The sequence below is a fragment of the Belonocnema kinseyi genome, chromosome 8 (assembly GCF_010883055.1).
Source record: "Belonocnema kinseyi isolate 2016_QV_RU_SX_M_011 chromosome 8, B_treatae_v1, whole genome shotgun sequence".
Classification (NCBI taxonomy): domain Eukaryota; kingdom Metazoa; phylum Arthropoda; class Insecta; order Hymenoptera; family Cynipidae; genus Belonocnema; species Belonocnema kinseyi.
The window spans coordinates 66,449,686-66,466,126 of NC_046664.1; the positions used below are offsets into that span (position 1 = coordinate 66,449,686).

At 22.6% G+C, this 16,441-nt stretch overlaps 1 protein-coding gene across 1 annotated transcript in view; it reads right to left on the minus strand.

The window, feature by feature from the left end:
- Positions 1 to 212: 212 nt before the first annotated feature.
- Positions 213 to 16,441, minus strand: part of LOC117178522 (dnaJ homolog subfamily C member 3) — a 29,413-nt gene continuing 13,184 nt past the window's right edge. The window contains exons 5-7 of the mRNA XM_033369950.1: positions 16,159 to 16,437; positions 12,124 to 12,467; positions 213 to 1,191 (exon numbers count right to left, since the gene is read on the minus strand). Coding sequence (XP_033225841.1) covers positions 773 to 1,191; positions 12,124 to 12,467; positions 16,159 to 16,437 — 1,042 coding nt within the window. The 3' untranslated portion in view covers positions 213 to 772. The remainder of the gene's footprint in view (positions 1,192 to 12,123; positions 12,468 to 16,158; positions 16,438 to 16,441) is intronic.

Consider the following 16,441-nt stretch of genomic DNA (forward strand, 5'->3'; position numbering starts at 1 on the left):
CAATTTGATTCATTTTTCTTTCTTGACTAGAATTTTTTTAAATTGAAAATTCATATTATTTCAAGCAAATATGCACTGAATTTTTTAATTCATCAGGTTTTCAGTATTATTCAATCTCTCGTTCTAAAATATTCAAGAACGTCTTCCAATACTAATAAAATTCCTAGAAACTAAAAAAAAAAAAACCTGTAATTGTCAGCGAATTTTGAGCAAAAAAAAAAAAAATCTCTCGAATTTATTTTAAATAATTCCTTCTCCCTGAAAATATTTGATAACTCAAAATTCGCTCGACTCCCAATCATTTTGAAGATATAAATTCATCTCTGCAATATCTCAGCTAAAAATAAATATCTTCCGTTCAAACAAAGATCTTGATAAATTATTTTTTTCCTACCAATCGTAGAAAACAATACTGCAAATTTCATGAAATTATCTGCAGAAAATTGGCTAAATTATGGAGACAGAGAGAGAAAATTGAAAGTAAGAAGAGAGAAATTTGTTAAAGAATCCTGGCCCTCAATTCCTAAAGGAAGCGGAATTCACGGCATTTTCGATTGCTGATCCCTCCCATCGACCAACACAATCAATATAAATCTTTTTTCTTTACCTAAAATTAAAATTATTTAAATTTTAAAAGTTCTAGATATCTCGCAGGTACACCTTTTATCTTTTCACTTATCACTGAGAAAGAGTGACTTTTGCGAGTTTTTCAAGAATTCCCGGGACGTGATTTCAGTTCTAATTCCAGTTCCAGTTTTTTTGTTTTCTGGCCCTAATTGAAGTGGAATTTGAACTGGAATGGGGAACCATGGAAGTGGTGGAATTCACGGAAAGGATTGAATCCTTGCTGATGCTTTCCCGACTCGGGATCAAGGGGATCCTCGCCCCGATCGAATTTTTCCCGTTTCTCCTCGTCGGTCAAAACCTCTTTGGCTGCCGCGATATCGATGAACTTTTTTTCGGCTCGTTTTTTCTCCTCGCCATCCTGAAAATTGTCCGGATGCCACTTCTGAGCCGCCTTTCGGTAAGCCTTGACAATCTCCCGCTTCGAGGCGGTTCGCGGCACATCGAGAATTTTGTAGTAATCTCGCGATTCCGAGAGCTTCTGACGCTGCTGGGCGCGCTGGAGACCTTCACTTGCTCGCTGAAAGTGTGGATCCAACTCGAGGGCTTCCTTGTAGTCTCTTATTGCTGAAAAGAAGCGAGCAATTTTCAAATTTACCTGGAAAAAAAGCGGTCTCTCAAACGAATTTATTATTGCCAGGCCTCACACAGTCCCTATGCGATCAAATTGGGAAAACACTGTTCCTACACAATTTTATTCTGCACAAAATATATTCTGCACTAGTATACTGATCATATTTTTCCTACACAAAACTTTTTCTACACAAAATATTTCCTGCACAGAATTTAATATTGTTAAATACTTTAATTTTTTTTGCTACACAAAATTTAATACTGTAATATTTTTCCTACACAAAGTTTTTTTCTACGCAGAAGATTTCCTACAAATAAATTTATATTTCTTAATACTATTATTTTATTCCAATACAAAATATTTTCTACACAAAATATGTGTATTCCACACAGAATTAAATGGTAATATTTTATTATCAAGATAGTCTCTAAACATTGTACAAAAAATATAATGTGTAATATTTTTCCGGCACAAAATATTTTTTATATTTTTTATATTTATATAATTATTTATATAATAAACTTTTATATAAACTATATAATTTTATATTTTATAGCGCCTGTATCACCAATACTTAATATTACTGTAACTATATTTTTTAATGCAAAATTTTAGTTTGTATGAATTTTGTTGTTTTTTTTCTCAAGAAAATTTTTGCGATTATAACTATGTAAGAGCCATAGAAAATTAATTTTTAAGATTGATCTTCTACACTCTCATTAAAGTAAAGTACATATAACTTAGTGAAATACCATAAACAAATTGCGAAATAAATAGAAGTCCAAAAATAAAAAAATTAATTTTTAAAAATCGTCATGAAATCATTAGTAAAATAAGAGTAAAGAAACTATTACATTTTTTTTCAAGAAAGCAAATTTTGTATTTTTGAAACGATTTTTTTCAACAATTGGTTTTAAAATACATGACAGTTCTATACGTAGGAAATCTTCTATGTAGAAAAAATTTGGTGTAGGAAAAATGTTGTGTGGAAAAAGTTTTGTGTATGAAAAATGTAACAGTATCAAATTATGTGTGGGAAATATTTTTTGTAGGAAAAAAATAAACGTATTTAAGAATATTAAATTCTGTATAGGAAAAATTTTGTGTAGAATAAGTTTTGTGTAGGAAAAATATAGCAGTATTAAATTATGTGTAGGAAATATTTTGTGTAGAAAAAGTTTTTTGTACGAAAAATATAATCAGTAAATTAGTGTACAATATATTTTGTGTAGAATAAACTTGTGTTGGAACAAGTGTAACCCGATCAAATTTAGGGACCAAAGGGCACTTTTTGTTGTCAGGCTCATAGGGTACAAACAAATTCAGGATAAATTCATGAGACTATATATTTTTCAGGATTTCAGCAAATATCATCAAATTTAACTCTATTTTATCATATTTTAGTGGATTTCAAATAATATATTAACGAGACACGAGGTACTTTCTAGAGTTTCAAAGATTTCAAAAGATTTAAAATATTTTAGGTTCCTTAAAAAATTAGAAAGATGTTCCCAAAGATTTTTGAGCATTTTATTTGGAATTCACCCTGAATTCTTTTACAGGGTGGCCGTTTTAAGCGAAGAAAAAAATTCCCGGTTCGCAAACGCTTTTCCCGGTCAATGAAATTTAAACAATCAAACTATATTCTAAACATTTTTCCATATAAAGTAATGAACAACAAATTAAAGTATTCAAAGTGGTACCCTTGAATTCAAAAATTTAAAAATTGAAGTTTAAAAGTTTTTCAATACAAAAATTGTGTATTCCAATGCTCAAAAATTTACACGTACCAAATGGAAGGTATAAAGAATTTTAAATGAAATGCAAATAAACTGCAAAGTTTAGAAGTTTTATAAATTATAGAGTTCAAAGATTGAGATTAAGTTCCAAAAATATAAATTCACGTTAATATTTTCAATAGTCTAAATTAAAGAATCAAGCAATAAACTTTAAAATTTTTTAAAATTATATTATTTTAAGTAATTTTAATCCAGACACATAAAAAATTGAAAAATAATTTTTTTAACTAAACAGTTCTTAAATTATTCTTATTTTAAATAGTCCAGGCATCCTTTAAAAGCCTTAAAATTTTATTTCAAAATCTTGAGAAATCTAGAAGTGGTTTAAAATTTTTCCAAATTCAAAATAATTTATAATTTTGTTCAGAACTTTTAAATATATTTCAAAATAAATTGAATTTTTTCTATAACTTTTAGAAAATCCTGAAAATTAAAAATATGGTGAATTTAAATTTATAAATAATAATAGAGTAATTTAAAGAGATATCTAGAAGTTTTGAAAAGATTCGAATTAAATTTAGAATTGAAAATAATTTGAACTACTTACAGCCGAATTTAAAGTAAAAATATAGATTTTTGCAGATTTCAAACACAAAAATTTAGATTTTTTTTAGGAATTGTGAAAGACTTCAAAAGAATAAAAAATTTTCTTAAAATTTTTATGAAAATTGAAAATGATTTTTCACTTTGAAAAATTATTGTAACAGAAAGTTTAAGAAGATTTTAAGAGATTGAAAAAATTATCAAAGAACGCGGAAGATTTTAAGGATTTTTTTTTCTAATTTGCAGGATTTTCAAAAATTGTTGGAAAATTTCTAAATATCTCTTAAAACTACTCAAATTTTTTCTACAAATAATAAATGTTCAATTATTACTTCTACATAAAAATTAAACTATTTCATTTACAAATTAAACATTCATTAAACTTCAACATTTTAATTGAAAATTTCATTTTTTTTTTAATTCATAGTTTTTGATGGAAATTATTTTTATTTTTTGAAAATTTATCTTTTTGGTTAAAAATCAATTTTATTGAAAATTCAGCATTTTAATTGAAAATTTCATCTTTTTGGTTTAAAATTTATCATTTTTTGGTAGAAATTAATAAGCTCTATTGAAAGTTCATCTTTTTGGTTAAAAATTGATTTTTTCGTTTGAAAATTTAAAATTTTTAAATTTTATCTTTTTGTTTTAAAATTCATCTTTTTTTGTAGAAAATAATCTTCTTTGTTAAAAATTCATCTTTTTGCTTAAAAATCAATTTCTTTCATTAATAATTTAGCATTCTAATTGAAAATTTCTTATTTTTGTTTTAAAATCATTTTTTTCAAGGATTACACATATAAATTGAAAATTTCATTTCTTGTTTTTGAAAATATATATATATATTTTTTTTCTTATAGAAATTAATCTTTTTTGTTGAAAATTCATCTTTTTAATTAAAAATAAATTTTTTTGGTAAAAATTCAGCATTTTTTTTTTTAAATCTAATTCAAATTTCAATTTTTTATAAGAAATTAATAAACTCTATTAAAAATTTCTTTTTTGTTAAAAACTAATTTTTTGTTTGAAAATTAAACATTTTAATTAGGAATTTCATCTTCCAGGTTTAAAATTGGTATTTTTTGGTAGAAATTAATCTTCTATATTGAAAGTTCATCTTTTTGGTTAAAGATCGTTTAATTTTTTTTTTTTTTTCGTTAAAAATTCAGTATTTTTATTGCAAATTTCATCTTTTTGGTTTAATATTCGTCTTTTTTGGTAGAAAATAATCTTCTTTGTTAAAAATTCATCTTTTTGCTTAAAAATCAATTTCTTTCATTAATAATTTAGCATTTTAATTGAAAATTTCATATTTTTATTTTAAAATAATTTTTTTTCAAGGGATACACACATAAATTGAAAAATTACTTTTTTTATTGTTGAAAATTTGTATTTGTTTTATAGAAATTAATCTTTTTTATTGAAAATTTATCTTTTTAATTAATAATCAATTTTTTTGGTTAAAAATTCAGCATATTAATTGAAAGATTTCATCCTTTTTGATTAAAATTGGTATTTTTTGGTCAAAATTAATCTTCTATGTTGAAAATTCATCCTTTTGGTTAAAAATCAACTTTTTTTGTTCAAGATTCAGTATTTTATTTGAAAATTCCAACTTTTTGGTTTAAAATTTGTATTTTTTTTTGTGTAGAAATTAATAAGCTCTATTGACATTTTATTTTAAAATTTTATCTTTTTGGTTTAAAATTCGTCTTTTTTTGTAGCAAATAATCTTCTTTGTTAAAAATTCATCTTTTTGCTTAAAAATCAATTTCTTTCATTAATAATTTCGCATTTTAATTGAAAATTTCATATTTTTGTGTTAAAATCATTTTATTTTCAAGGATTACACATATAAATTGAAAATTTCATTTTTTTTTGTTGAAAATTTGTATTTGTTTTATAGGAATTAATCTTTTTTGTTGAAAATTCATCTCTTCAATTAAAAATCAATTTTTTTGGTTGAGAATTCAGCATATTAATTGAAAGATTTCATCCTTTTGGTTCAAAATTTGCATTTTTGGGTAGTAATTAATCTTGTATGTTGAAAGTTCATTTTTTTGGTTGAAAATCGTTTTTTTTTCTTTAAAAATTCAGCATTTTAATTTAAAATTCCAACTTTTTGGTTTAAATTTTTTCGGTTAAAAATTTAACACTTTAATTGAAAATTTCATTATTTTATTTTAAAATATTTTTTTTTGTTGGTTGAAAATTCAGCATTTTTATTGAAAATTTCATCTTTTTGGTTTTAAATTTGTATTTTTTATTAAAAATTGCAAAAAATTACAAAAATCTACATTTCTTAAAAATTATGTTGTGGGTATTTTTACTGAAATTTCGGTACGAATAGCCGAATTTTGTCAGTATACACACTCCATTTAAATTATTTGTAATCATTTCAAGTTTTTAATTAATTTTGAATCTTTTCAAAACTTCTAAATATTTCTTAAAATTACTCAAATTTTTTCTACAATGATAAGTAAATTATTATTTCTACATAAAAATTCAACAATTTCGTTAACAAATTAAACATTTTTTAAATAGAACAATTAAAATTATAACGCTAACAATTTAAAAGTTCTTCGAAAATCTAAAGATTCAAAGCTTTCTATGTAAAACAATTCAGTTTCAAATTTTTTTCTTTTAAATATTTGGTTTAAATTTACTCGTCTTAAATGAACAGTGAAATAATACTAAATATTAAATATTAATTCTTTTTCTACATTAAGAAATTTCAAATTAAATGGGATGAAACTTAAATAATTTAGACTCACATTATTGTAAATTTAATAAAAAACTTTAATTATGACTATATTATTATGGATTTATTTTTAAGTTGAAAATAGTCAACAATTTTGGTAAAAAGTCTTTTTATCGTTTTTAGTTGAAAATTCATGTATTTTGCTGAAATTTAGTTGTTCTTTTTTAATAGAGAATTAAGATTTTTCCCTGAAAATTCATATTAGTTCTTGAAAACTTAAATATTTTGTTGAAAATTGGTCTTTTTGGACAGAAAAATAATCATCTTGTTTGAAAATTAATTGACTTTGTAGAAAATTCTTAATTTTTTTTAAATATTCATCCTCTCTGTTTAAATTTAACGATTTCGTTTTAAAAAATAGTGGTTTTCATGGTTGAAAAATTATGTTTTAACTGAAAATTTAATTAATACAACTGAAGTTTTATTTTCATCTACAGATTTATTTTCCACCAAAAATGGAATAGTTAAATTTTCAATTAAAAAATAATTTTTCAACCATAAAAACCACTATTAAAAAAAAAATAGTTAAATTTTTTTCATCAAATAGATTAATATTCAAATGAAGTGCCCAATTTTTTAAGTAAGGAGATTAATTTTTTCTCGAAAAAGACGATTTTTCAACCAAATGCATGAATGTTTAAACAAATTGATCGCATTAAAATTCAAGTTTTCAAATTAATTTTTATTAAATTGAAATTAAATTAAAATTAAATTACATGTTAGGTTTTCGGTTAAAAAATAGGTTTTAAATCATAAAAACCATTTTTTTTTAAACAAAATAGGTACATTTTCAACCAAGGAGATGAATTATCAACTAAAATCAAGAATCTTGAACAAAAAAAGTAATTTTTTGACGAAATTGTTAAATTTTCTACAAAGTAAATTAATTTTGAACCAAGAAGATTAATTTTCTTCTGAAAAAGCCAAATTTTCAGAAAAATACATGAATGTTTAACAAAATTGTTAAAATGTCAACTACAACGGATTAATTTTCCACCAAAAGTATATAATAGTTCATTTTTCCAAGCAAAAAAAAAAAGAATTTTCAACGAAAATTATGAAAGTTCAACTGAAACAGTTAAGTTTTCAGTTAAAAAATAAATTTTTAACCCTAAAACCCACAATTCTGTTAAGCAAACTGGTTACATTTTCGATAAAAGAGATGACTATTTAACTAAAATAAACAAACTTCTACTAAAAAGAATGTTTTAAAAATAAAATTGATAAATTTTTCGTAAAATAAATTAACTTTTAACCAAGAAGATTGATTTTCTGACGTAATAGACGCACTTTCAACAAAATAAATTAATTTTCAACTAAAATTATGAAACTGCAACTGAATTAATTAAATTTTCAGTTAAAAAATAATTTTTTAATTATAAAAAATACTATTTTTTAAACAAAATAGTTATTCTGTGTTGAAACGAAATTTTAATTCTTACAATTGGTTGAAATGGATCATTTTCGAAAAGTATTAAAATTTCTGATTTAAACAGGGAATTTTCATTCTTGAACCAATTCTGAGCTGGAATTAGAATTTAAAATTGCTGCAATTTTGATCATTAAAAATGATAAATTTCATCTTATACGCGTAAATTATTGAGCATTTTAATACATAATTTTTGAATTCCAAAAACTTTCCAACTTAATTTTAAGAGTTTAAAATTCAAGATTTTCACTTCAAATGGAACAATTTTTAGATTTAGTGCTCGATTTTATCAGATTTTTGATGACATTTAAAATTATTATTTGAATTCACCCTGAATTCTTTTAAATACTTTAGCATTTTTTTTATTTTTCCAATTCACTTGAATTCTTCTAAATTTTACTGATTTTAATGGATTTTTGGTCTTTTAACAAAATGAATCAGATTTCAAGGGATTTAATATATTTTAGGTTCCTTGAAAAATTACAAAGATAGTCCCAAATATTTTTGAAAATTTTATTTGGAACTTGATAGCTGTTTCAATTCAGCTTCATTTTTTAAATGAAATTTATCGAATTCTTCTCATTTCCCTGAATTATTATAAATTCAATCAAATTTTACGGAAATAAGTGATTAATCACTTTTTTGGTTAAAAATTAGTAAGGTTTCAAAGATTTGAATTTTTATTTAATTACCCCGTATTCTTATTAATTTACCCTGAATTCATTTAAATTCTCTTTTTTTAATTCACTTCAATTCTTCTAAATGCACGAAATTCTTAAAATCCTTAAAATCCTCTAAATTTATTCCAAACTTAACGGTAATAATTAAATTGGATTAGAATAATTGAAGGAAATTGGAAAAAATTAAAAAGAATTCAGGGTAAAATAATACGAATTTAGAGTGAATTCAAAAAAAAATTTTAATCACCTCGAATCCTTGAAAATCTTATTAATTTCTAAGCAAAAACAAAAAATTTTTTCAAACCCATTGAATTGAGTAAAATTAACAGAATTTAGAAGAATTCAAAAGAATTTAAAACCGGCGAAACCCGGGAAATGAAAGTCAATTTCTTTTTTGACCGGAAATTTTACAAAATTGTTATAAAAAATATTTTGTCCAACTTTGATTTCAATCGTTTTTTAAATAATTTGTTAAATTGTGATTTTTATCAATTATTATATCATTTAGTTTAGAAAATTTTCCAATTAATATTTTTAAGCATATATTTTAATTTAAAGAACTTTAAAATCCAGTTTTAAAGGTTAAAAAAATCATACAAATTAGAAGTTTTTAAAATCGAAGATTTTTTAAATAAAAAACAGGATGGCCAACGGACTGGGAAACCGGAAATTTAGCGAATTTTCTGAAGAAGAGAAAAGAAGGAAATATAAAAGTTAACTGGATTTTATAATATTTTAGTGGATTTCAAAAAATGTATTCATGAACCGCGAGATATTTTGCAGGGTTTAAAAGATTTGATGAGATTTCAAGTTATTATTTGAATTCATCCTGAATTCTTTTAAATTCTTTGGCATTTTTTTTTATTTTTCCAATTTACTTGAATTCTTCTAAATTTACGAAATTTTACTGATTTTAATGGATTTTTGGTCTTTTAACAAAATTAATGAGATTTCAAAAAATTTCAAGGGATTTAAAATATTTTCGGTTCCTTAAAAATTATAAAGATAGTCCCAAATATTTTTGGCGAATTTTATTTGGAATTTACCCTGAATTCTTCTTAATTCTTTTAAATTCTTCTAAATTCATTTAAGGTTACTCAAGTGAATTGTTTAAAAAAAATCTTTTGTTTAATTCGTCTTGAAATCTTGTAAACTCACCTCAAATTCGTAGGCATTTCACCTAATTCTTTTGAATGTTTTTTTAATTTTTCTGAATTCATTTCAAACTTACTAAATTCAAAGAATTTTTTCATATATTTTTTTTCGATTCACTTGATTGGTGTTTAAACTCAGCTTCATTTTTTAAATCAAATTCATCAAATTTTTTTCATTTCCCTTAAATTATTCTAAATTCAATCAAATTTCACGGAAATAAATCATTAATCACTTTTTTGGTTAAAAAATAAGTAAGTTTTCAAAGATAAAATTTTTTTTTTTAATTCACCCTGCATTCTTATTCATTTACCCTAAATTCATTTAAATTCTCTGGAATTCTCTTTTTTTTTAATTCATTTCAATTCTTCTAAATGCCCGAAATTCTATTTAATTCCTACGCATTTTTCCTTGAGAATTCATATTATTGCTTGAAAAATTAAATATTTTATTGAAAATTTGTCTTCTTGGGAAGAAAAATAATCTTTTGTTTAAAAATTAATTTACTTTGTAGAAAATTCAACAATTTCAGTGAAACATATATTTTTTTATATAGAAGATTCTTTAATTTAGTAGATAATTCATTTCTTTTGTTGAAAACGTGACAATTTTATTTTAAAAAATAGTACTTTCTATTTTTGATATATAATTCATACTTTTGGTCCGAAAATTTATTGTAAGTTGTAAATTTTTAGCTTTAATTGTTAAATTCAATTTTTTTTTAATTTTAAATTAATTTCTTTTTTAAATTAAGAAATCAATTATTAAACTTTTGGTCCAAAAAATGCTTATTATTAATCATCTTATTTCGAAAAATTGAAAATGTTCAACAAATGAATTTATTTAATTTGATAAATTTTACTTATTTTAATATATTATTAACATAATATAATAAAATTATATATATTTAATTTCTAAAATTAATACATTAAATTTTATATTAAAAAAATTATTTTTATGAATAATAAATATAATTATTAAATTAATTAGTAAACTTTTAAATTGTATCTTTTTTGTACAAAAGTGCAACTGCTTGGTAGAAAATTTATCTGTTTTTAAAGACTCTTTAAAAGGCTCTCTTGGTTTGGAAAATTATAATTATAATTATATTATAGAATTTTATAATTTATATTTATATTATAATCTATTTATTATAACATTATCATATTTTTTGGACCAACAAATTATTATTTGGTTGAAAAATTATCTTGTTTTGAAAAGTCAATACTTTGGTTTAAAAATCTTTTTTGGTTTAAAAATTAATGCATTTCGGAGGAAATTCTATTTTTTTCTAGAAAAGAGAAACTTTTTAATTAAAAATGAATTTGTTTTTTTTTTGGATTCAACAATTTTGTTAAAAATTCGTTTTTTTGTTGTTGAATTTAACTGTTTTCTAATTAAATTCAAAAATTTCTAAATATTAATTTACTTTGTCGAAAATTCAACAATTTTATCAAAAAATAATTTTTTTCGTAGAAGATTCTTTATTTTAAATAAATATTCATCTCTTTTTTTGAAAATGTAACGATTTTATTTAAAATAAGTGCTTTCTAGGGTTGAAAAACTATTTTTTAACAGAAAACCCAACTAGAAATTTAATTATAATTCAATTTCAATTGAATAAAAAATGAAAGTGAAACCTTAAAATTTAATTCGATCAGAAGTACATTTACGGTTTTTTGTTCTTAATATTTGTAAAAGTTTTAGATCAAAAAATGTATCCATTGTTATTTACCGGACTCAAAAAATTCCCGGTCAAGCATTATCGAATTACTTTTAACAAAAAATTGCATGAAAAAAATTAAAAATTGAAGAAAAAGACTTACCATCGTCAAAGAATTGATTTTTCTTAAGTGAAAATTTATGTATTTTGTTGAAATTTAGTTGTTTTTTCTAGAGAATTAAGAACCTTCCTTGAAATTTCATATTATTGCTTAAAAACTTAAATATTTTATTGAAAAAATGTCTTCTTGGACAAATAAATAATCTTCTTGTTTAAAAATTAATTTACTTTGTAGAAAATTCAACAATTTCACTGAAAAATATATTTTTTAATGTAAAAGATTCTCTATTTTAGTAGATAAGTAATTTCTTTTTTTGAAAACGTGACAATTTTATTTTTAAAAAATAGTACTTTCTATTTTTGATATATAATTCATACTTTCGGTCCGAAAATTTATTATTGGATTGAAAAATTAATAATCGTATTTCGAAAAATTAAAAAAGTGTAATATTTGTTTAGTTAAAACTGCAACTGTATGATTGAAAATTAATCTATTTTTGTTGGAATTTCATAATTTTGTTGTAAATTCTTAGATTTAATTGTTAAATTCAATTTTGTTTAATTTTAAATGAATTTCTTTTTTATATTAAGATACCAATTATTAAAATTTTGGTCCAAAAAATATTTATTATTAATAATCTTATTTCGAAAAATTGAAAATCATGTTAAAAAGTTCATTTTGAATAAATAATTGAAAAAGAAAATGTAAAATGTAAAAAAATGTATCTTTAAACAAAAATAAATAAAATAATATAAAAAAATGAAGAAAAAGACTCACCGTCGTCATACATTTCGCCGGCTAGATAGGCCTCGGCTCGGTCGCAGAGAATGCCGGGCTCCTTCCGTATCCGGAATGCTTCGTCGCAGCTTTTGATCGCGTCCGAAACTTTATTGTCGGCCGCGTAACATTTGCAGAGGAGATGCAGAGCCGTGTATCGGACATTTTTAACTGTGGCCTCCTGCTGGAGAACGCGATTCGCAAATCGAATACAGTCGCCACTGTCTTTTACCTCCTGCGCGGTCGTTGCGTCGCTCAAAAGTTTCGCGACTTTTTTCACCTTCTTGTAAAACGGAAAGCACTCTTTGTGCTCAGGATCCAACTTGAGACACTCTCGTATTTCTCTGCAAGCACGACACAAGTAAATAAACTATTTACTTTACTTTACTTTCCAAATATCGAGCCACGGACTCAATTTAAAAATCGAAAATAATGCAAATAGTCTCAAAAATTAAAGAAAAAAGTCTCGATGTTTATTAAAAATGTTATTGAGGGTGGTCGTTTTAATCGAAGAAAAAATTCTCGGTTCGCAAACACTTTTTCCGGCCAATGAAATTTAAAAAATCTAACTATATGCTAAACATTTTTCCATATAAAGTAATAAACAACAAAATTATATTATTTTAAGTAATTTTAAGACAGACACATAAAAAATTGAAAAATAATTTTTTTAACTATACAGTTATTAAATTAGAAGTTAAATTATTTTTATTTTAAATAGTCTAGGCATCTTTTAAAACCTTTAAAATTTTATTTCAAAATCTTTAGAAATCTAGAAGAGGTTTAAAATTTTTCCAAACTCAAAATAATTAAGTTTTTTCAGAACTTTTAAATATATTTCAAAATAAATTCAATTTTTTTCTATAACTTTTAGAAAATTAAAAAAAATTAAATTTGAATTTATAAATAATAATAGAACACTTATTATTTGTAAAAATATTACAGTAATTTTAAGAGATTTTGAAAAGTTTTAAAAAGATTCGTATTAAATTTAGAACTGGAAATAATTTGAAATACTTACAGCCGAATTTAAAGTAAAAACGTAGATTTTTGCAGACTTCAATCAAAAAATTTAGAATTTTTTTAAGAATTGTAAAAGACTTCAAAAGAATAAACAATTTTCTTAAAATTGTTAGGAAAATTGAAAATATTTTTTCAGCTTGAAGAATTATTGTAACAGAAAGTTTAAGAAAATTTTAAGAGATTGAAAAAATTATTAAAGAACACGGAAGATTTTAAAGATTTTTTTTTTAATTTGCAGGATTTTCAAAAATTGTAGGACATTTTCGTGTAATTTTAAAATATATTTAGAAATTCTGAAAAAAATGTTAACACACTTTGTTAAAATTACTTGAAATCATTTCAAGTTTTTAATTAATTTGGAATCTTTTCAAAATTTTTTCTTATTTATTATTATTTTTTCTTATTTATTTTTATTATTTCTTATTTCTTATTTATTATTATTTCTACATAAAAATTGAAAATTTTCGTTTACAAATTAAACATTCATTAAACTTCAACATTCTAATTGAAAATTTTCATTTTTTTTAATTTATATTTTTTGATAGAAATTATTCTTATTTTTTTTAAATTGATCTTTTTGGTTAAAATTAAATTTTATAGAAAATTCAGCATTTTAATTGGAAATTTGATCTTTTTGGTTTAAAATTTGTCTTTTTTTTGGTACAAATTAATCTCCGATGTTGAAAATTAATCTTTTTAGTTAAAAATCAATTTTTTTATTGATAATTTAGCATCTTAATTGCAAATTACATCCTTTTTGTTTAAAATCATTTTTTTTCAAGGATTACACATATAAATTGACAATTTTATTTTTTTTTTGGTTCGAATTTTTTTTTTTTTTTTTTTATATATAGAAATTAATCTTTTCTGTTGAAAATTCATCTTTTTATTTAAAAATCAATTTGTTTTGGTTAAGAATTCAGCATTTTAATTCAAAAATTTCATCCTTTCGGTTTGAAATTTGTATTTTTCGGTAGAAATTAATCTTCTGTGTTGAAAGTTCATCTTTTTGGTTAAAACTCAATTTTTTTGGTTCAAGATTCCGGAGTTTAATTGAAAATTTCTTCTTTTTGGTTTAAAATTTGACTTTTTTGGAGTAGAAATTAATAAGCTCTATTGAAAATTCATCTTTTTGGTTACAAATTAATTTTTTCGTTTAAAAATTTAAGATTTGAAATAAAAATTTCATCTTTTTGGTTTAAAAATCGTCCTTTTTAGTGGAAAATAATCTTCCTTAAAAACTCATATTATTGCTTAAAAACTTAAATATTTTGTTGAAAATTTATCTTTTTGGACAGAAAAATAATTTTCTTGTTTAAAAATTAATTTACTTTGTAGAAAATTCAACAATTTTCTCAAAAAATAATTTTTTTTTCGTAAAAGATTCTTTATTTTAGTATCGAAATTTTTTTTTAACTACCTAAAAAAAATAAAAAAATAAAAATTAAGAAAAAGACTTACCATCGTCATAAAATTTATTTTTCTTAGTTTAAAATTCATGCATTTTGTTGAAATTTATTTGTTTTTTTTTTTTTAATAGAGAATTAAGATTTTTCCCTGAAAATTCATATTATTGCTTGAAAACTTAAATATTTTGTTGAAAATTTATCTTTTTGGACAGAAAATTAATCTTCTTAGTTAAAAATTTATTTACTGTGTAGAAAATTCAACAATTTTCTCAAAAAATAATTTTTTCGTGAAAGATTCTTTATTTTAGTATTAAAATTACTTTTTTTTTAACCACCTAAGAAAATAAAATAATAAAAATTGAAGAAAAATATCATCGTCATAAAATTGATTTTTCTTAGTTTCAAATTTATGTGATTTGTTGAAATTTCGTTTTTTTTTTTTTTTGTAGAGAATTAAGAATTTTCCTAGGAAAATTCATATTATTGCTTGAAAACTTAAATATTTTGTTTAAAATTTATCTTTTTGGTTGAAAACGTGACAATTTTATTTTAAAAATTAGTACTTTTGGTCCAAAAATGTATTATTTGGTTGAAAAATTAATGATCTTATTTCGAAAAATGAACAAAAATGTAATTTTTTGTTTAGTTAAAACTGCAGGTGTTTGATTGAAAATTAATCTATTTTTTTTTTGGATTCCATAATTTTCTTGTAAATTCTTAGTTTTAATTGTTAATTCAATTTTTTTTAAATTTTAAATTAATTTTTTTTTAAGTTAAGAAATGAATGATTAAACTTTTGGTTGAAAAATGTTTATGGGTTTAAAAATTAATGATCTTATTTCGATTAATAAACAAAAATGTAATTTTTTGTTTAGTTAAAACTGCAGCTGTTTGGTTGAAAATTAATCTATTTTATTTGGAATTCCATAATTTTTAATTTCAAAATTCTTAGTTTTAATTATTAAATTCAATTTTCTTTAATTTTACATCATTTTATTTTTTTTTTAAATCAAGAAATGAATCATTAAACTTTTGGTCGAAAAATGTATTATTGGGTTAAAAAATTAATGATCTTATTTCGAAAAATGAACAAAAATGTAATTTTTTGTTTAGTCAAAACTGCAGCTGTTTGGTTGAAAATTAATCTATTTTATTTGGAATTCCATAATTTTTAATTCCAAAATTCTTATTTTTAATTGTTAAATTCAATTTTTTTCGTAAATTTTAAATTATTTTTTTCAAATTAAGAAATGAATGATTAAACCTTTGTTCGAAACATGTATTATTGGGTTAAAAAATAAATGATCTTATTTCGATAAATAAACAAAAATGTAATTTTTTGTTTAGTTAAAACTGCAGCTGTTTGGTTGAAAATTAATCTATTTTATTTGGAATTCCATAATTTTTAATTCCAAAATTCTTAGATTTAATTGTAAAATTCAATTTTTTTTTTTTAATTTAACATCATTTTATTATTTTTTTTTAAGTAAGAAATGAATCATTAAACTTTTGGTCAAAAAATGTATTATTGGGTTGAAAAATAAATGATCTTATTTTGAAAAATTAAAAAGTTTATTTTTTGTAAATGATTTATTGTACTCACTTTAATGCCTCGTCGACTTGGCCCAGCCGATAGAGGAGCGAGGAGAGCTTGAAATAACCCTCCGTGTTGTCCGAGAGCAATTTGGTCGTCGATCGAATGTCGGAAATGGCATTCATGTAATCGCCGAGAGCCACGTGGCACTCGGCTCTGAGTTCCCTGAGCGACGGGGACCACGGACACGATTCTATGATCCTCGTAATCAGCGGCACTGCAGAGGCACAGTCGCCTCTCTTCACCAACGTCTTCGCCGTCGCTATTTCCTCTCGCAACGGCTCTATCCTGT